Consider the following 21,006-nt stretch of genomic DNA (forward strand, 5'->3'; position numbering starts at 1 on the left):
TAGTATTTAAGACTTCATGTGGTTTTCAAACCTTTTTCAAATGATATTATAATGTGACTTCAACTGAGAAACTTGAGGTGTTCAAGAGAGTGAACAGATGTACTACTATGAGGTCCTTTTAAAAACAGGTGAAAAAAGAGACAATTTTTCTCAAATTCTGTTCTCAGGAGGGATTCTAAATTTTAAGGGCATGTTCTATGAACCCTCTAACATTATTGATGGGAACCTGAAAGTAAAATGGTAAATAAACATTAATCATTTTAAAAAAAAATAACATGACTCATTTCTCTCTTTCTTTCTTCCTTTCTTTTTTCTTTCTTCCTTCCTTCCTTTCTTTCTTCCTTCTTGTTGCCCTTGTTGTTTTATTGTTGTAGTTGTTATTGATGGTGGATAAGACAGAGAGAAATGGAGAGAGGAGGGGAAGACAGAGAGGGGGAGAGAAAGATAGACACCTGCAGACCTGCTTCACCACTTGTGAAGCGATTCCCCTGCAGGTGAGGAGCCAGGGGCTCGAACCGGGATCCTTATGCTGGTCCTTACACTTTGCACCATGTGAGCTTAATCTGCTGCGCTACTGCCCGACTCCCAAGCATTATTCATTTAACACTATAGAGGTGATTTTTTTTTTTTGAACCATACTACTTTTTTTTTTTTGACATGCAAGGGCCTCACACCTGCATAATTCCACCACTCCTGGAGGACTCTTTTTCTTTATTTTTAATTTAGTGTAGAGAGACACAGAAAGGGAAGAGAGAGGGAGATACACAATAGCACCTGCCAACGCATGTAGTCATGGGAAGGTTGGGCCTGGGTTCTTGTGAGTGGTAAAGTGGAAAGTGGCAAAGGTGCTCTACCAGGTGTGCTGCTTCCTCCTCCAGTATACAGTTGATCTCTCAAGTATGTCAAAAACCCTTTAACTATATATCATTAGCTTTATAACATGTTTTTTCCACTCATGATATTTTAAAGTCCAAATTAAACTAATGAAGCAAAGGGATTTCTTTAAAATCCTCAATAGAAAGAGTACGTAGGGGAAAAAAGGATTATAAAAATGTTTTGAGAGAGATAGTGAGTTGTGTGTTTTGTTTTTTTTTTCCCTCCAGGGTTATTGCTGGGCTCAGTGCCTGCACTATGAATCCACTGCTTCTGGAAGCTACTTTTTTCCCTTTTGTTGCCCCTGTTGTTTTATTGTTGTTGTGGTAGTGAGTTTTTTTTAAGGGGAAATTAAATGAGAGGGGAAGTAGAGAATACTAAATAAAGGAGGGAATAGAAGAGTGGATCCATATTTACTTTATGCTGTTTATACTGTTTTAGAAGATTAATGTTTTTTATTGGTATAGGTTTTGGTAAGTAATGGACATTATTTATCTTCCATATGTTTAGATCTAAGTTCTTCACCAGAAGCTAAATATGATACATTCCTTATAACCAACATGGTTCCGATGTATCCTGCTTTCAAAAGTAAGTCTGAAGTTTACTTAGTAAATGATTATTTATGTAAAGAGATATTCTAAATTTATTGCTTAACTTTTTATGCCTCTATATTTATTTTAATAATGTATTTCACGTGATAATACAAACTATGAATATGTGAAGGAGGTTAGAAGTTATTTTATTCCTTGTTTAAAATTCAGAAATTGAGAATATGGCTGTGGTGCCCCCAGTTGAGCATGTACGTTACAATGCACAAGGATCTGAGTTCAATTCCTGGTCCCCACCTTTTCCAGGAGGAAAGCTTCATGAGAGGCAAAGCAGTGTTATAGGTTTGACTCTCTCTCTCTCTCTCTGTGCGTGTGTCTCTCTAATCTTTCTGGATTTACCTCTGCCTATTCAGTACATAATAAATAAAATATTAAACAAAATGAAAATTAAATTAAGAAATTGAAGTCACAAGAAGGAACCCAGGTCATTAACTTGTTTGTGATTTTTCATCTAATCTTATGTTCTTTCCATTTTAGTGTTCTTCATTTTAATGATTAACAGAGTTTCCCCTGTTTTGGCACCCACTTGCTAAGTTTGACAAATTTTATATTTCTTTATTGAATGTTATAGTAAAAGCTTCCATTACTTCTTTTTTGGGTAATAGTGATGATATATTGACTTCCCTGAGACCCTGCAATAACCTCTTGTAAATCATTGGAGTATTCAGTTTAGATAATTTCAGTTTCAGGGCTGTGCAATTATTTCAGTTTCATCGAACACTCATTATATGTATATAATGTAATTATAAAATCACTCACTGAGGCTTGGTGCCTGGATGATGAATCCACTGCTCTTGGAGGCTTTTTTTTTTTTAATAGGACAGAGAGAAATTCAGAGGGGATGGGGATAGAGAGAGAGACAGAGGAAGAGCACTAAAGCACTATATCACTGCTCCTGAGGTGTTTGCCTCTGCAAGTAGAGATCAGGGGCTTGAACCTGCACATGGCAATGTGTGCATTCAACCAGGTCCTCTACCTCCTGACCATGTACTAATAATTTCTTTGGACATGACATATATCTGTGGATGATAATGATGCTATATGAATGGTGATCTCGCCCCAGAATCTAGTTCTGGTCTCTGGAGCTATATGATTATAGTTATGCCATTTAATTTATTGTGTCTTATAGAACTACAAGATTTAATTGTTTGAATTCTGTGGCATATATGGATTTATGACTTAATTATTTAATGAAAGGCTAAAACTATCTATTTTATATTTCAGATAGCAAAGAATTAATTTATTTGCCTTTGTACTTAAAGATAGAAAAAGCACTTAGAGTGACTTTTATTTCCCTTTAGGACCTTTATATTTAGCACATATGCACATAGGAAAAGTAAAAATAATGAGGCACTTCTTGATTTTTTTCCCTTTTTTTATTTAAGAAAGGAGACATTGACAAAACCATAGGATAAGAGGGGTACAGTTCCACACAATTCCCACCACCCGATCTCCATATCCCATCCCCTCCCCTGATACCTTTCCCTATTTCTCTGGGAGTATGGACCTAGGGTCTTTGTGGGTTGCAGATGGTGGAAAGTCTGGCTTCTAAAATTGCTTCCCCGCTGAACATGGGCATTGACAGGTCTATCCATACTCCCAGCCTGCCTCTCTCTTTCCCTAGTAGGGTGGGTCTCTGGGGAAGTGGAGCTCCAGGACACATTGGTGAGGTCATCTGTCCAGGGAAGTCTGGTTGCCATCATGCTGGCATCTGGAACCTGGTGGCTGAAAAGAGAGTTAACATACAAAGCCAAACAATTGTTGAACAATCATGGACCTAAAGGCTGGAATAGTGCAGATGAAGTGTTGGGAGGTATTCCCTGCAGGCTCTTGTGTACTTCAGCTTTCAGGTATATATTTTGCCCTGGTTTATGGGCATGTGTGAACATATGCTCTATCTCAAGGGACCTGGACTATATCTAGGTTTGGGGACTTTATTGGGGAGTGGAACCCCTGGAATGGAATTATAGAATACTATGAAAGGAAAGGTCTCACCCGAGTGATGAAGCTGAAGAGTTCTCATTCCACACCTGAAGTCTTTGGGCATAGTCTGAAGTGAAGCATGCTGGGGTAGCACTTGTCTTGATTGGGTTGCGATCTGCAGATGCAATATTATTTGATTTGGATTGAGAGAAGCATGCAGGAAAGTGGGCCCCACCCTAAGGTTCCAGGACTGGGGGAAATATAGGCTCTATAGTGGAAATGTGAGGTTCCTGCTGTCTTAGGGTTCAAGAAGACAATGGATAGTTATTGTTATGATCACATTATTTGGTGATTGGGTTAACTTTGAAAAGTCCCTTTGTTAGGGTTTGCTGTATAATACCCAGCATCTTATATATAGCTGTGCTACCAGTTGCTTCTGTTCTCCCTGGTCTAGGCTTTTGAAAGAGTCAACTTATCAAAGACTCAGCCTATGTATTAAAAAGACTCAGTCTGTGTTTTAAGAAGTTCTAGACATATGATCAATTTTTCCCCTCTGATATTAATTAAATAGTGGTTTATATGTCTACAATTTAATAGTGTACATAAACACCATTCCCACCACCAAAAGACTGTGTCCCATCCCATCCACCCCCCCCATCCCCCCTGCTCCGCCAGGAATTCCAGTGGCCACCCTCCCCTTCACCACAGGGTTTTTACTTTGGTGCCCTGCTCTAGATTTAATCAGATCCTGCTTTTAGTTTCCCTTTCTGTTTCCTTAAATAGTGACTTTAGTGATTTCTGTCCTTCTGGTTGCTTTAGGGTTCCTTTGTTCCTCTTCCTCTAAGTCTTTAAGTTGTGCAGTAAGGTTGTTTATTTGCACTTTTTCTTATTGTTTAATATGTGATTGCATGGCTATGAGTTTCCCTCTCAATACTGCTTTAGCTGTGTCCCAAATATTTTGGTAGCTTGTGTCTTCATTTTCATTTGTTTCCAGGAACATTTGAATTTCTTGCTTGAGTGACTCTCTGACTCAGTGGTTCTTAAGCAGTATGTTGTTTAGTTTCCAAATTCTGTGAATTTTAATAATTTTCTATTGTTATCTTTACTCCACTGTGGTCTGAGAAGATACTTGGGATGATTTCAATGCTCTTGAATTTGTTGATACTGTCTTTGTGGCCTAACATGTGGTCTATCCTTGAGAATGTGTTGTGTGGATTTGAAAAGAATGTATATTCCAATTTTGGGGGGTAAAGAACTCTGAAAATGTCCAAGAGGTCTAGTCTGTCCATCTCTTCATTCAGTTCTCTTGTTTCTTTGTTGATTCTGTGCTTTTTTTGATCTAAGTGTGAGAGTGGGGTGTTAAAGTCTCCCACTATTATTGTATTACTATTGATGTATTTTTGAAGTTCTTTGAGTAGGTGCTTGATGTATTTGGATGGTCCCTCATTGGGTGCATAGATGTTAATAACTGTTAAGTCTTCTTGGCTGATTTATCCTCTAATCATTATGTAATGACCTTGCCTATCTTTTATTACTTTATTTAATTTAAAATCTATTATGTCAGAGATGATAATGGCTGTTCCTGCCTTTTTTTGTGGTCCATTAGCCTGTAAGATAGTTTTCCATCCTTTCACTTTAAATCTATGTTTATCTTGTTGGGTCAAGTGGGATTCTTGCAAGCAGCATATGGTTGGGTTATGTTTTCTGATCCATCCTCCCACTCTGTGCCTTTTGGTGGGTGAGTTTAAGCCATTGACATTTATTAATATTTTGGATTTAATGTATTGTAGTGCCATTGTTCAACAAGTTCTTATTTGTTCTGATATGTTGCAAGTATTATATTTATGTTCTTATTTATAGAGGTATTTTAGAACCTCTTTCAGGGACGGTTTGGTGATGGTTGTTTCCTCTAACTGTTGTTTGTCTAAGAAGGTTTTGATCCCTCCATCTAGATTGAATGAAAGTCTAGCAGGATAGATTTATTTATTTTTGCCTCCCGGGTTATTGTTAGGGCTCAGTGCCTGCACTATGAATCCACTGTTCCTGCTGTCATTTTTTCCAGTTTTGTTGTTGTTTGGTAGGACTGAGAGAAATTGATAGAGGAGGGTGAGATACATAGGGAGAGAGAAAGATACCTGCAGAACTGCTTCACTGCACTTCGTATTATGTGCGTTTAACCTGGTGCGCTACCACCCAGCCCCCAGTCCTTGATTTCATTTAGCAAACAAGCTTTAGACTGTGTTTCTGGATACTCAGGGTTGACATAAAGTTTTAGTATAGGAACAAGCAATTTTTGAATGTCATCTACAGTGTAGACCTCACCAATTTCACACTGGAGAAAAGATCAATATGACTTAGAGAAAAGAAAAATATTTACTGTTCTAGTTAGTAAATGAAGGCTTGTTGACAAGTAGACTATTGATTTGAATGAAAATTAAAAGTATGTTTTTAAGAATTTCCTGGTTTGTCCTTCAGTCCAATTGAGAGATATTTGAAAACCTCACAGTTATAATTATTACTTCATGACATAGAATGTAACTTCATTTAGTTTCCACAAATGAAGCTTTCTTTCTTTCATTTCATTTTATTTAATTTTTATCCTAAACTTCGGCGTTCTACCCCTGAGCCACTCCTGGTTGGCTGGTTTTTGGTACTGGGTTTTATTCTGTGGAGCAGTTTGAGGCTCAGAGTAAACTGAGTGGAGGGACTCAGAGACCCTTTCTCTGCATGGTGCCTGAAGCAGAGAAGGGATGCAGGGTGAAGCCCAGTCTGTCTCCAAGCCAATTCCAATAGCCAAAGCTAAGGCTGGGCTTCAAATGAAGGTTTCTTAAATCTCTTTCTCCTTTCTTCCTTCTTTCTTTCCTTCCTTCCTTCCTTCCTTCCTTCCTTCCTTCCTTCCTTCCTTCCTTCCTTTTCTTCTCTTTTTTTCTTTTATGAAGCAAAGACCTTACACATTCATGTTTCCACTTCCCAAGCAGACCTTCTCATTCAGAGAAAGAAGAAACAGCGAGAAAGACAGAGATGTTATAATACTAGAGTGCTATTGGTGGTATGTAGTGCTAGTGCTCAAACCTGGGTGGGTTGCATGATCTCCAGCCTGATTTCATGATTCTTTTTTAGTAAGCAGTTAGAAAGCAAACACACAGTACCACCCTGAGGCTGGCATGACAGAAGTCATTTTATAGAGGATTTCTGTTCTTCACTAGGGGAATGCTTTTCTTCCCCCCACATGCCACATTTCTGTGGCTATGACCTTTTAACTGTTCTCATTGTTCCTACGTATCTTGCAATTTGTATGCTTCCCTTAACATTTGAATTTCTCTCCCACTGTTCTTCTTTTCTTTTCTTAAAAATTAAATTTATTTATAAAATAAAAAATAGAAAATATCAACAAAACCATAGAATGAGAGGGGTAAAATTCCACATCCACCACCAGGGTTCCATATCCCATCCCCTCAACTGGAAGCTTTCCTCTTCTTTATCTCCCTGGGAGTATGGACCTAGAATCATTATGGGGTGCGTAAGGTAGAAAGTCTGGCTTCTGTAATTGCTTCTCTGCTGGACATGGGCATTGGCAGGTGAATCCATACTCCCAGCCTATTTCTGTCTTTCCATAGTGAGGCAGGGCTCTGGAGAGATGGGGTTCCAGGGTACACTGGTAAGGTTCTCTGACTGGGGAAGTCAGGTTGACGTCATGGTAGCATCTGTAACTTGGTGGCTGAAAAAACATTAAGATATAAAGAAGAAAAAATTATTTGATAATCAGGAATCTAAAAGCTAGAATATAGTAGATGAGATTTGAGGTCTCCATTTTGTAAAAAGTTGGTAGGTCTATTTTAGGTATATTCCAAGGGGCCTATGACTTAACTAATTTTTGCCTGAGCCCAATTGCTAATATGCAGGTGGGCCAAAGAGATTATCTGGGGAGATGGTGTCAGGGTTGGAATAAGATTAGAAAGCTGGATCAGGGAAGAGAGTAGTGTATATTAAATAGCTTTAATTATAAGCCCCATTGATTTGATCTGGGGCCTATATTCAGTGCAGGAGCTTGTGTAACTTCTGCATCCCTGTAGGTCTGAACTCACATTCTGTGGTCATGGGTAGGAACTTTCTAGGCTGCATCCATTGCCAGACCCATCTTCCTTCAGTGGTAGAGGATTCCTCCCCCCGCAACCTCCCTTCTGAGAATGGGGCAGTCCCTACCATTGTTGATCCACAATGAAGCCAAGGTCCTGTAGGTGCTCTTATTTTCTTTATTGCAAACAATTATCTATATTATTTTGGCTCTCGTGGGCTGCTCTGTCCTACAAGTGACACAAAGTTTAGAGATAGTTGATGGATAATGAGAAAGATAGTCTCATGCTTTTCATTAAGAGTACATAAAAAAGAAGTAGTCATAGTCTAAGTTTTATAATTCCTCTATAGAATAAAGTGTGATCCATTGAATATAAGATTTCAGAAACAAAGACAACAATGAGATAGCACTTCACTCCTGTGAGAATGTCATGTATCAGAAAAGGTAGCAGTAACTAATGCTGGAGAGGTAGTGGGGACAAAGGAACCCTCTTGCACTCTGGTAGGAATGTCAATTGGACCAACCGTGTGAAAAGCAGTCTGCAGAACTCTCAAAAGGCTAGAAATGGACCCACCCTATGATCCTGCAATTCCTCTCCAGGGGATATATCACAAACAATCAAACACACCTATTCAAAAAGATCTGTGCATACCTATCTATGCATAGCAACACAATTTGTAGTAGCCAAAACCTAGAAGTAACCCAGGTGTCTAACAACAGATAAATGGCTGAGAAAGTTGTGTTATATATACATAGTGGATTACTACTCAACTGTTAAAAATGATAAGTATTTTACTGTTGACTATAAACCATTAATCCCCCAGTAAAGGAAACAAAAAGATATGGGTGTGGGAGAGAGTGTGATACAATCTGATTTATGATGTAGAATGGTTCTAACTAGATTATTCTGTAGAGAATGAACTATAAGGACTTAAGGGTTTCTCACTCATATCCTAGGAAGCAGACATGTGTTGGTTCCCTACAAAGGATGTTAATTTAGACAAAGGTGTCAGAGTACAAATGGTGAGAAGTGATCACAATTAGATGACAGGTATATTTTGGAGGTAGCACTGACCCTTCTTTGTATGTATATGAAATAAGAAGGTAAATCAGAAATGACTTCTAGTATTTTGGCCTAAATAACTGGGTGAATGTGAATACCTCTCATTATAATAAATAATTTGAAAATTGGAGCAAACAAGATTGGGATGGAAAATTAATAATTATTTATAAATATTTTTTCTTGCTAGAAATGACTATTAAGTATTCAAGTGAATCATGAGATATATGGCAAGATAATATGAATAGACTTCTGTGGAAATGTCAGTTCTAGAAAAATGTATCTGAAAATTAGGCTATGTATATTATCATGAAGGTCTTTTTCTCTTTTAAGTTTCTCACAAACACTTTATCTCTTCTTTTCTTGTCTGCAATATTCTCTTACTATCTCTTGGCCTATGAAATACCCACCTACTCATCAAGTATTCATCCAAAACTCAATGACAATTTTTTTCTGAGTCTTATTGAGTGACTTATTGGGCTGGTTTAAACTTCCTTACCAAAGTGTCGATCTTCTCTTAGCTTGTTTATAATCCCCCCCCCCCCCGGCTCTTTCTCTCTCATACACACGCACACATACACACATACACACACACACACACACACACACACACACACACACACACACACACACACACACAGTTAATACTTTTTGATGAACTCTTCTTATGAGTCACATTAGCTTTACTTTTAACTTGTAACAGTTGACTTCTAGAATGCATCATAGAAAGAATTTGACCTAAGCAAGGGATTTGGCTCATAAAGAATTAATTTTGTTTTTGTACAGGAGTCTGGAATTATTTCCAAAGAGTACTAGTGAAGAAATATGCTTCAGAAAGAAATGGAGTTAATGTTATAAGTGGACCAGTTTTTGACTATGACTATGATGGGTTACATGACACACAAGATAAAATCAAACAGTAAGTTTTTCATTTTCTCTTACTGTGTGTTTTTAAATTTAAACATTCATTCAAGGCTATTTATCAAGGAGTCACTTATGAGGGAAGAGTTTATATCCCTTAACTCTTTTGGTCTTTGAATTTCCTTACAAATTATTCTGTTCTTTTGGACCTTTGATTCAATATGGTGTTTATGGATGAAATGGAATTGAGTTTCATGAAAAATACATACGTGTATCTTTCATTCCATGAAAGAGAATACATCAAAATATTAAAAACTCTTTTGCATTTATTCATCCATACTCCCAGTTCTTCAGCAGAAGATGATTATTCTCACTTATTCTCATTACTTAGTGGGGCTATTGTGGAGTTCCTTAAATTTTTTTATAGTCAGTATGTCTTAATAGGAAATTGAGTGAAATTATAACCTATAATCTTACAATCTTGTAAACTACTTTTAACCACAAATAAAATATGGCTTGGGCAAAAAAAATATATAGACATAGACTTTGGTTGAACCTAGCTTCTATTCTTCTCCATGGTGCTATTGGGGATACAAAAAAAATGATACTCTGTAAGGAACTTTTGGATTGTCAGAGAAGGCAAAAAGACACAGTGCAAAAAAGTTTAGAAGTCATCATTTAATTTTATGCATGTTTGAAACAATCAGAAATACCAAATAGAAGAAAGGGATAATTATTATGTACAGATATTTAGACAATTAAATGCAGTTTTTTTTTAATTACTGATTTAATAATGATTGACAAGACTGTGGTATAAGAGAGGTATTTCCTATATGATTCCCACCACCAGAGTTCCATATCCCATCCCCTCCATTGGAAGCTTCCCTATTCTTTATCCCTCTGGGGGTATGGAGCAAAGATCTTTATGGGGTGCAGAAAGTGGGAGGTCTGGCTTCTGTAATTGCTTCTCTGCTGGACATGGGCATTGGTAGGTAGATCCATACCCCCAGCCTGTTTCTAGCTTTCCCTAGTGGGGCAAGGCTCTGGAGAGGTGGGGCTATAGGACACATTGGTGAGGTTGTCTGCCTAGGGAAGTCAAGTTGGCATCATGGTAGGCCCTGCGATTTGGTGACTGAAAAGCATTAAGATATAAAGCAGAGAAACTGTTTAATAGTCAGGAACCTAAAGGTAAGAATAGAGCATTTGAAATTTGGGGTCTTTATGATGGAAAAAGCTAGGATGTTTCTTTTAGGTATATTCCAATTTTCATACTAGTAACTAATAAAGTAAAATAAAAAACTACTTCAACCTTTTCAATAATTGATAAGATAAAACTCATTGTATATTTTGCTATCACCAGAACCTCACAGCTCTGGTGATAGCAAAATACTTTTTTACTTTTTCAGATAGATAATAGACAGGCAGACAGACAGACATATAGTATAGTACAAATGTTTCCCCCAGTGTGGTGAAAGCCTGGCTCAAACCTGGGTCATACACATTGCCAAGCAGGCTCACTAAATATTGTTGGCCCTACAATGAATTCCATCTTTGTTAAACATTTGTTTTATTGTTGGTTATTGTTAAAAATTTTTTCCAAGTTATTTTTTTTCTTTACTGGGTGGATTGATGGTTTACAGTAAAAAATAAAATACAGTATTTGGTACATGTGTAACATTTCTCAGTTTTCTACATGAAACTCTAAGCCTCCACCTAGGTCCTGCTCCACTCAGTGCAGGGTATGTTACTATTGCAATCATAAGTTTGATATGTTGAAAATTTTTGGAATTAACATAATAGAAAAGCAAAGCAGTAATTTAGCTGGAACTGTTTTACAGCACCATGCTTCTCACTGGCACTCAGTCTTTAGTATTTCCTTTAGAAGATAGGTTTTTATACCAAATTTAGGATACCATTTGACTTATTTCTCTGGGTAATTTTATATAAATTTGTGGAAGTAATCTTTCTTAAGCATGAATATCAAAATGATACTCTTCAGCAGAGAAATCTTCAACAAAGCATTCTTATCTAAGCACAAACTCATACATTGAACCTTACGTGATTTGGCATTTATAGGCTTTTCCATCCAGCCTTACATTTCTACTATCATATTTACTTATCATCTCCAGCCTCGAAGTTTGGTTCAAGCCTGAACTACATTTTCATTCTATAGATTGAGAGAGTTGGGGATATGTGGGGGACCTCTAGGCATTGAAATCATTAAATATATTAAATGGGGAAAGACACTATATGATTTCATTCATATGTAGTGCATACAGAAACCAAAGGAATAAGTGAACTAAATGAAACAAAGGCAATCCTCTAGATGATATGGTCAATGTAATGGTTATCACAAGAGAGAAGGGTAAAAAAAAAAAAGGCTAAAAAGTGTTAATTGATGGTCTGGAGATGACTTAGCAGACTGAGCCTAGAAATTGTGTACTATGGCACTGAGTCTAATCCCAGCACTGCATATGCCAAAGAAGATTTCGAGTTCCCCCCCTCCAGTACATAAAATAAATTTTATAAGGGAATCAACTATATCTTGAAGGATAGAATTGTGCTTTTAATGCTATAAACTTAATATAATATGTACATATATTGATAAACACCTGAAAATTAAATGTTATAATGCAATGCTACTTCAGTAAAAAATTTTAAGTAAAATGTAATATGTGTATGTCTGTCTGTGTGTTGTGTGTGTGTGTTTAGCACCAAGAGAAGCGAGCACTGATGACTCACGTTAATTTTAATGACCTGGGCAACATTCATTGGTCACTTTTTAAGAAAGCTATCTTATATGTCACTTGTAATTTTATTTCACCTTTCTGTCTCAGGTATGTAGAAGGTAGTTCCATTCCCATTCCGACTCATTACTACAGTATCATCACCAGCTGCCTGGATTTTACTCAGCCTGCTGACAAGTGTGATGGCCCCCTGTCTGTCTCCTCCTTCATCCTTCCTCACAGACCTGACAATGATGAGAGTTGCAATGTAAGTTCAGAGGCAGAGTCCTTTAGGCTTTGCTTACACAATTTATCTCTTAATTTACATTCCTACCTATGGAGTAGACACACTCATTATATTGCATTTGGGTTATAAGATCAAGTGGAATGAAGAATGGACAGAAGCAAAACTTAGTACTTGGGAACTTTGTATATTGATGACCCTTTCTTTTTCTTTTTTCAAATAATATTTTATTGGGAGTCCAGAGGCAGCACAGTGGGTTAAGCACATGTGGTGCAAAATGCAAGGACTGGAGTAAGGATCGCGGTTTGAGCCCCTGGTTCCCCACCAGCAGTGAGACGTTTCACAAGCGGTGAAGAAGGTCTGCAGGTGTCTATCTTTCTCTCCCCCTCTCTGTCTTCCCCTCCTCTCTCCATTTCTCTCTGTCCTATGCAACAACAACAACATCAATAACAACAATAATAACTACAACAATAAAACAAGGGCAACAAAAGGGAATAAATAAATAAGTATTTTAAAATATATATTTTATTTATTGGGTAGGAACAGAGAGAAATCAAGGAGAATGGGGACATGAGGGAGAGAGACAGACGCCTGCAACATTGTTTCACTGCTTGTGAAGCTTTCCCCTTGGGGATGGGGACCAGGGGCTTAAACTTGGGTCCCTGCACACTGTAACTTGTGTGATCAACCAAGTGTATCTATCATTACCCAGCCTGAACCCTTTAGTTTTCAATGTAAGTGTGTGTGTGTGTGTGTGTGTATGTGTGTGTGTACTTTTAACATAGTTCTTTTATTATGTTTAATTCTGAAAAATGATAAAAGTGCTTTTGTGGCTTTAGTTTTGCAAAAGTCATTATTTTTTGAAAAAAGAGAAAAGCAGCAATATTTGTGATAGCTGTTAGAACTGGGTAAGAGTTCATAGGAGCTTATATTATATTTTTTATAATATAAAACATATTATAAAAATATATTATATTTTTCTATCTACTTTTTTGGATGTTTGAACATTTCCTGATAAAACATTTTAAAATGATACACACAGAAAAAATATATAACTCACAAATCATATTTTTGTTTGTGATTAATAATGCAGACATGTGCATCAGGTCACCCCATTCCCACATAGCACCTATTACTGCTGATTCATTTATTTCTGTTCAAAAGTGGGATGACATAATGCATAAGCCCCAGGGAAGCAGAGAGTAGCTATGCAGTTTTCTTCTGGCCTTGTGCTAATTCTGCACTCAGGGGCATATTACATAAGGCCTCTCATGTAATGGGAAGTCTGTACTCTAAAACTGTTTTTTAAAACAGTCCCTTTGCTTTTGTTTCATAGCCTCATAGCCTAGAAGGATAAAATTTACAAAGGGTTTTTAGTCAGCACATATGACTCAAACCCTGAACTTAGAGAAGAGCAATACTGTGTTCAACCATCATTATTCCCGGCAGCCTACAGTATGAAAGAGCAAATAAACTAGAACTAAAGATTGCTACATTCAAAGACAAAGAGCCAATAGAATAACTCCAGAAGAGATTAGCAACTTCATTGATAAAGCAGATTTTAGACTTTGGCTTCCACTATAGGTAAAAATTTGGATGATGAATATCCAAAATGAAATAAAGATACAAGAAAAAAATATAGAGCGATTTGAAAGCTGATTGAGTTTGACCAGAATATTGTAAATGGGAGTCATTATGGTTAATAACATTTTAAAATCAAATGTAATCAAATTTACAATAAAAGTAGTAGTAATATATTAATAGCAGCAGCAAAAATAATTATTACCATTTATTGAATATGTTACCATCTCAAAACTATGTAGGCTCTCTACACATATTATTTTAACCTTCCAATTATCCTATGGGGAAGGCATAGATTATATTTCTACTATCTCTTGTATTAATGAATGAGAAACCCATAGCTCCTAAAGGAAAATCATGTTATATGATTACCTGCTTAGTTAGTAGGAGGACCCCCAATACAGAAAGGCTATTCCCTTTCAATTTTTATTATTATTATTATTATTATTATTATTACACAGGCATTAGATAGCCACAGAAAACAAACTTTTAAGCTAAGAAACAGTATTTTAGGCTTTACTTTAGGGGAAAAAATATTTTAGGCTCTGATTTATAGCAGTGAATTTGAAGTGGGTAAAGTCTGGTGGTCAGTGGGCTTAGGCAGATTTCACGGCATTAGAAGTAACAGCCAAAATTATGGCTCTGGTCTTGGAAACTAAAAAAGCAGAAGAAAGTTAGCAATACGCTCCTGGAAGGATTGCTAAGATCTTATAAATACTTGCATGGGAGGTGAAGTATTAAGATAACAGTAAGAAAGAGACATATTATGTTCAACTTTTGTACTTGCCCTTCTCAATTTTAATTGTTCTTTACCATAAAGCTAGCTAATTGGTTTACATAATACTCACAAATTAGGATTCCCTGCCCCCATCATCTTGCATCTGGATCCCAGAGTCCCCCTATTTCTCACTCCTTCAATCAATATACCAAACTTAGTACACGTCCTTTTCCTCCCATCTTTTCTTCATTCTTTGGTGCACACAAGCTGACAAGTCATGGACTGTTAGAAAAGCCATGACACATTTTTCTATTTTTTCCTATGCAAAATTGTGTTAGGACTTTTCCTACAAAGTAGTATTTGAATTTTAATAGTTTTTCATTTCATACCAGACTCTCTCTTAGGGAATGTCTCTGGACTCTTGACTAAAATCAAGCAAAATAAATTTTCTTCACACATAGCATAGTTAATATTTTCTAATAATTAGTTGGATACTTGATACCGGAAGAAAATGCCCCTCCAATGTAACTTGCAAATTATTTCTCAAGTAAAGAAAGAGGAAAACAGATTTCTTTCTTGAATTCTTAATTCTTGAATTTCTTTCTTGAATCCCAATGAGCCATTACTTAAATCAGGAAAACTCTTTTTATCCCAGGTTACATGTGTGCATGACTGTATCTATTAAGGAAAAATTAAGCTTACCATTAGAAAAAAACCCCAAATAAATCAGTTGAATATGAAAATTCTTCCAAAATATAGTTTCATGCTTCCTCTGCTTACTCTGAAGGGGGTCTTGATATGTTTGGGGACCTCCTACTTTGTTAATTATATGGCCACTCTGAGGACTGGTCAGTGCCAGTGTGGGGAAATTTATATTTAGGTCTTTCCTGTGAATCGCAGAAATCTTGGTTAGCTGGGTTAGGAGGGCGAGGCATGTGGGGTTAAAACACTTACTTTGCATGCTTGCAAAGCCATTTCTTTATTTTGCCTGGGATAACCAGGCATCAGTTTTCTAAACCAACACTTTTATGGTACATATTTACCAGCACAGGCACAAGTTGCTGTAGTTCTTTGTCCATGTTTGTGTGGGTTGGAGCTTTCTGAGAAAACCAAGGTTCTTGGGCTTTGGTGGGGATTTCACTAAGATCACTGGGGATAAGAGTAGAGAAGGTTATGGTATGCATATCCCCAGCCTTGGCCTATACAACCTCCTTTAAATTTGTAGAAAAACTCTGGGGGGGTTGTAATTCTAGGGACATTTAGGAGTGAAATTGTTTGCAAAGGGACTCTTCTTGTCTCCTGTCTACTAATGAAGGTGCCCCATAATTGTCAGGGATCTCAGATCTCATAGTTTCTTTTTATCTTCCATCAAAAGTGAAATTATCTTTTCAAAGATTTATTTTACATATTATATATAAGATAAAGTTTCACTTAAGACAGAGAAGCCAAAATACCATTTCTGTACATTCTATATCTAGAGTTGAATCAAGGACCTTAGGCAGTGATTCTATTATTCTACTATTTGAGAAATCATCAGTTTTTTTTTTTTTTCTCATCATCACTGAGGCTTCTCTGTTTCAGTTTTGTTAGTTTGTTTATTACCAGAGCACTGCTCAGTTCTGGCTTATGGTGGTACTAGAGGTTGAACCTTGTGAACTCAGATCTTCCAGGCATGAGTCATTTTACATAACCAGTATGCTCTCTCTCTCCAGTCCCAGGCTGACTTTTTCAGATAGTGGGAGACAAAGCAAAAGTCACCATACATCAAAGTTTCCTTTAATGGGGAGGTTAGGCTTGAACTTGTGTCACAGATGTGGAAGATCAGGCACATTATCAAGGTGAACTATTTTGCCAATCTGCAAAAGTTATTTTTTAAATGTGCAGGAATTGGTTCACCTGAATCACCTTGAAGTCTCTCTCAACTTAGACATAAAATAAATTGCTGCAGGACATCTGGATGCTTTCATCTGGAATTTATATCAATGAAGTAGTTCTTGGCAAGTGTCTAAGACAGATATTTCCTTTTCCTTTTTTTTTTTTTTCATAATCTGGTTTCTATACCTTCCCTTTCCCCCCTCGTTTTTCCTTCATGTACTTTTTCCTACCCCCAGGGTGCTGCCAAAATAAACATTATCATTCTTGTGAACCAGTGAACAAATGACCTAGAAAGACCAAGACTCATCAAATGTGGCCTGTGGCCACAAAGTAGAAGGTCGGTGATTTCAAGCTGGGACTCTTGAGTTCCAAAGTGCTAGCTATTATCAACTGACCTGCTTCAAGTCAAAGGCATGACTCAATATCAGTTAATTTGTGACCTAGCACATGATGTGGTGGGTTCCTCTGAAAGAGGCAGAACTAAACACTAATTTTGTGCATTGGGCACAGGTTCCTCGCTCTCCTTGGGAGGCAGACAAGCTTTCTGAATCACTCCTGCTGCATGGGCCGGCACTGCACTTTGACAGCGGGGGAGCAAAGAAACAAATTACTGAATTCTCCAGGGCCTTTGGTTTTCCTAATTTTGATTTATGTTCTGAGAATCTGTTGGGCCAAGTGCTCTTTCACACCACATGTCTCATTTATTTGGTACAGCTAATTACTGTTGAAAATGTTTACAACTGAGGGCAGGTATTTATGGCATCTCACCAATGGGAATGTGGTGAGTTGGGGGCGGGGTCAGAAAGGAGTAACACCCACTGACTCTGGGGGATAATGGGACAGGAGGGGGGGGACACGCAGAGGTCATTTGTGGATTTGGAGCAAAGTGACCATTTGAAGAACCTGCTCTAGAAAATTCTGATTGTGTTGTCTATGTCCATCGCAGAGCTCAGAGGATGAGTCAAAGTGGGTGGAAGAACTCATAAAGATGCACACGGCCCGGGTGCGGGACATTGAACATCTCACCAGCTTGGATTTCTTTCGGAAGACCAGCCGCAGCTATTCAGAAATCCTGACACTAAAAACGTACCTGCATACCTATGAGAGTGAGATCTAACTTTCTGATCATCTGCAGTGCAGTCTTATCTGGTGTATATTTTTATATTGTTTTGTATTTATTAATTTGAAACCAGGACATTAAAAAGTTAATATCTGAATCTTGTACCAAATCTGACATATTACTCCTGAATGACTCCACTGTGTTTCTCTAATGCTTGCTTTAGGTAGACTTGTGTTTGGAGTAGAGCTTGTAATAAATTTTGCAGCTTGAATTTTTAGTAGAAGCTCCTAAACGGTGCTGCAAATTTGATATTTGCATTGAAGAAATATAAATTTTCCAATGCACAGTTGCCATACTTAGTCCTGTATTGTACCAAAATACTGATTTTGTATAGTTACAGTCACTTACTGTCAATTGTAACAGACATATTTAAGTCTTATAAACCAATCTTAAATATAATAAATCACACATTCAGTTTTTTTCTGGTTTTACTGGTCTTTATTTCATGTATAGAGTCTGCTTCTGCTGTATTCAGAAGTGAGAGGCATGCATTTCTTTTATCAGACCCATTTGTAGGTGGCTGTTGCTTACATAATAAGGCAGCCATTATACTCAAGCATAGTGGTCATATAGGATGCTCTAGGTGCAGATCCAAGGCAAATGAGAAGATCAGAAGGAAAAAAAAATCATAAATCCTGAATGTCATTTCTCATATAACCCTTTAAAAATACTTTGGCATTTAAAATAGTATGTTCTGTTGCTCAGGTTGGCTCAAAATTTGAAGTCCTAGACACAACTAATACTATCTTAAGACTATGTTCTGTGTTCTGTTTAAAACTTTGGAGACTATGGGGAAGGGGGCCAGGTGGTGATGCACCTGGTTAAGTGCACACATTACAGTGCACAAGGATCCAGATTCAAGTCCCTAGTTCCCACCTGAAGGGGGAAAGCTTCACAAGTGGTGAAACAGGGCTGCAGGTGTCTCTTTGTCTCTTTCCCTCTCTGTCTCCCCTATCCCTCTTAACTTCTCTCAGTCTCTATTCAATAATAAATAAGCAAATAAATAAGTGACATATAAATAAATAAATCTTAAAAAGAGAATATAAATAAAAATAAGACAGTGGTGTGAGATATAAACATAAAAATATAATTCAACAATCAAAACAAGGGATACTATAAAGATTGTTAGCACTACTAGTATAGTATTTGAAGGATCTAATTAGTGAGTTGATTCTAGTTGGACTCAGATCTGAAATTAAATAATAAAACAGCATGGGATGAAGAAAGCCTCATATTATCTCTGTAGCTCTAAAACTTTCAAAAGTCTCTGTCAAATAAAGAGGACAGCATACTGTTTGTTTTCATTATGTTAAAAATGTTATAGTTAATTCTCAGCCTTTTTAGCATTAGTGGCTTTATGGAAATAGGATTTTTGTTTCGGCAAGAGTTTCCTTAAAAATAAATTTGTTTAATAAGAAAATATTAAAATCAACATTAAAGGGCATTAAATGGCAGAAGGACAGATGTAGTGGGGTATGGATGAATTCTGGTTGTAGTAAGAGAAAACTGACCTTTGGGAAGACAAGTCGCAAGACCACATCGGGAGAAGTGAACATGGTAGTACTAGTGATATCTGTGTTTACTAAGCAGCCGTATGTTCCAGACACTTCATTGCCTTTTCTCTAAACATTGAAAAAGAGTAGCTCAAGAAAAATTCCATAGCTGGGATGGGATTAGGAAAAAGTGCTTGAATTGGGCTTTGTAATTTATAGTGTAAGTATGGTAGAAAATAATTGTAATACAACTATCTGCTCATTCAATATCCAATAATTATTTACTAAGCACATGCTACAGTATATTTCAGGACCTATATTTGCTACTGGAAATAAAACAATGATAAAATAAACATGGGTTCCTGAAATCATAGAGCTTGTACTTTAATAAAAGAAAGTGAGCTCTTAAATAAAAATCTCAAAGTTTAGTTGTGATGCATGATGTGAGAGAATAAAACTGGTGTAGAGTGAAAAGATGGTGAAAGGGAAGAGCCTTGTATGTAACATTACAATCAAAATGTGGGAGATGAAAAGAACTGGTTTCATGAATAGGGACAAGAAAAAGAGTGGGGAGTGAAAGGTGTGAAGGTTGTGAAAAAAATAGGTGAGACACTTGAAAAAAGATAAAGATAAATGCCCATTGAGACACTTGAATATTTTTCTAAGTGCAATGAAAAAGAACTCTCAAGTGGAGTATGACAGGATCTGTTAAAAGATGCTCATATGTTGACATATATGTGCAGTAAGTACATAGAATACTGTAAATATAACGTCTCAAAACAGTGGCTCCACTTACTAGATGCTGAAATGGTTTCTCAAAAGTAACTTTGTAAGGGAGAAGCATCACCCCCTTCCCTTTCTTTCCCTCCCCTCCCCTCCCCTCCCCTTCCCTTCTCTTCTTTCCATTGCCACTGGACTATTGTTAGAGCTTGGTGCCAGCACAACAAATCCACCCCTCTTGGCAACCAATTTTTTCCTTCCTTCCTTCCTTCCTTCCTTCCTTCCTTCCTTCCTTCCTTCCTTCCTTCCTTCCTTCCTTCCTTCCTTCCTTTTTTTCATAGGACAGAGAGAAATTGAGAAGGGAGAGGGAGATAGGGAGACAGAAAGATGAACACCTGTAGACCTGCTTCACTGCTGAAAAGACTCCCCGCGCCCCCCACAGGAGGGGAACAGAAGCCTAAATATGGGTCCTTGGTAATTTGTGTGCTCAACTAGATGTGCCACCACCTGCCCCCCACCCAACACTCACACCATTTTCTCAGTAGTTGCAAGTTTAGTCAAATTATTTTATCACCTCAGAATGACCTTGTCTCAAAATAGGTTACACCTGAAGCTTTTGGGGGAGAACAAATTTAATGATTGAGTACTGCTGCTTATTTTTATCCTAAGGGCCATCCTTATAAACAAACTCCATTTCCAGGGGAAACAACCACTGCGTATTTCAGGTGAATGGTTTTAATGATACATAAACATGTATCATTAATTGTGGAGTTATTTATGAAAGCTCCTGCATGAACAGGGCACTATTAACATGAGGTCAGGAAGACTATTTTAGGTTGGGGTATTTTTTTTTAAAAATTAAGACCTTGGTCCATTCATGCTTTCATTGAACAAATTGCCAGTTGCTCACTAGCATGGTGGCCGTGTTCTAGTGGATGGGTTCAGAAATGGTCTAAAAAGAGCTCACTGTATTTATAAATTAAACCAGGAAAGTAGACATGTGGTTACTCAAAGGAAAATTATTCTGGAAAAGGCTGACATGTTTTTAGGAAATTTGACTTACAATTTTTTCAAAACAAAGGCTGTGTTTGGTGCCAATTAAATTTATCCACAGCCCCCATATCCCAGT

The 21,006-nt window shown here is 37.2% G+C and overlaps 1 protein-coding gene across 10 annotated transcripts in view; it reads left to right on the forward strand.

Annotated features, from left to right (window-relative positions):
* Positions 1-18,083, forward strand: part of ENPP2 (ectonucleotide pyrophosphatase/phosphodiesterase 2) — a 161,929-nt gene extending 143,846 nt beyond the window's left edge. For 5 of the 10 annotated variants that reach the window (XM_060195679.1, XM_060195674.1, XM_060195690.1 and 2 more), the window contains 5 exons: positions 1,384-1,461; positions 1,635-1,763; positions 9,326-9,458; positions 12,238-12,394; positions 17,491-18,083. In XM_060195679.1, coding sequence (XP_060051662.1) covers positions 1,384-1,461; positions 1,635-1,763; positions 9,326-9,458; positions 12,238-12,394; positions 17,491-17,661 — 668 coding nt within the window. In that variant the 3' untranslated portion in view covers positions 17,662-18,083. The remainder of the gene's footprint in view (positions 1-1,383; positions 1,462-1,634; positions 1,764-9,325; positions 9,459-12,237; positions 12,395-17,490) is intronic. The other 5 variants (XM_007526229.3, XM_007526230.3, XM_016189616.2 and 2 more) reach the window with 1 other exon arrangement.
* Positions 18,084-21,006: the final 2,923 nt, after the last annotated feature.

The sequence above is a fragment of the Erinaceus europaeus genome, chromosome 1, assembly GCF_950295315.1.
Source record: "Erinaceus europaeus chromosome 1, mEriEur2.1, whole genome shotgun sequence".
NCBI classification, from domain to species: Eukaryota; Metazoa; Chordata; class Mammalia; order Eulipotyphla; family Erinaceidae; genus Erinaceus; species Erinaceus europaeus.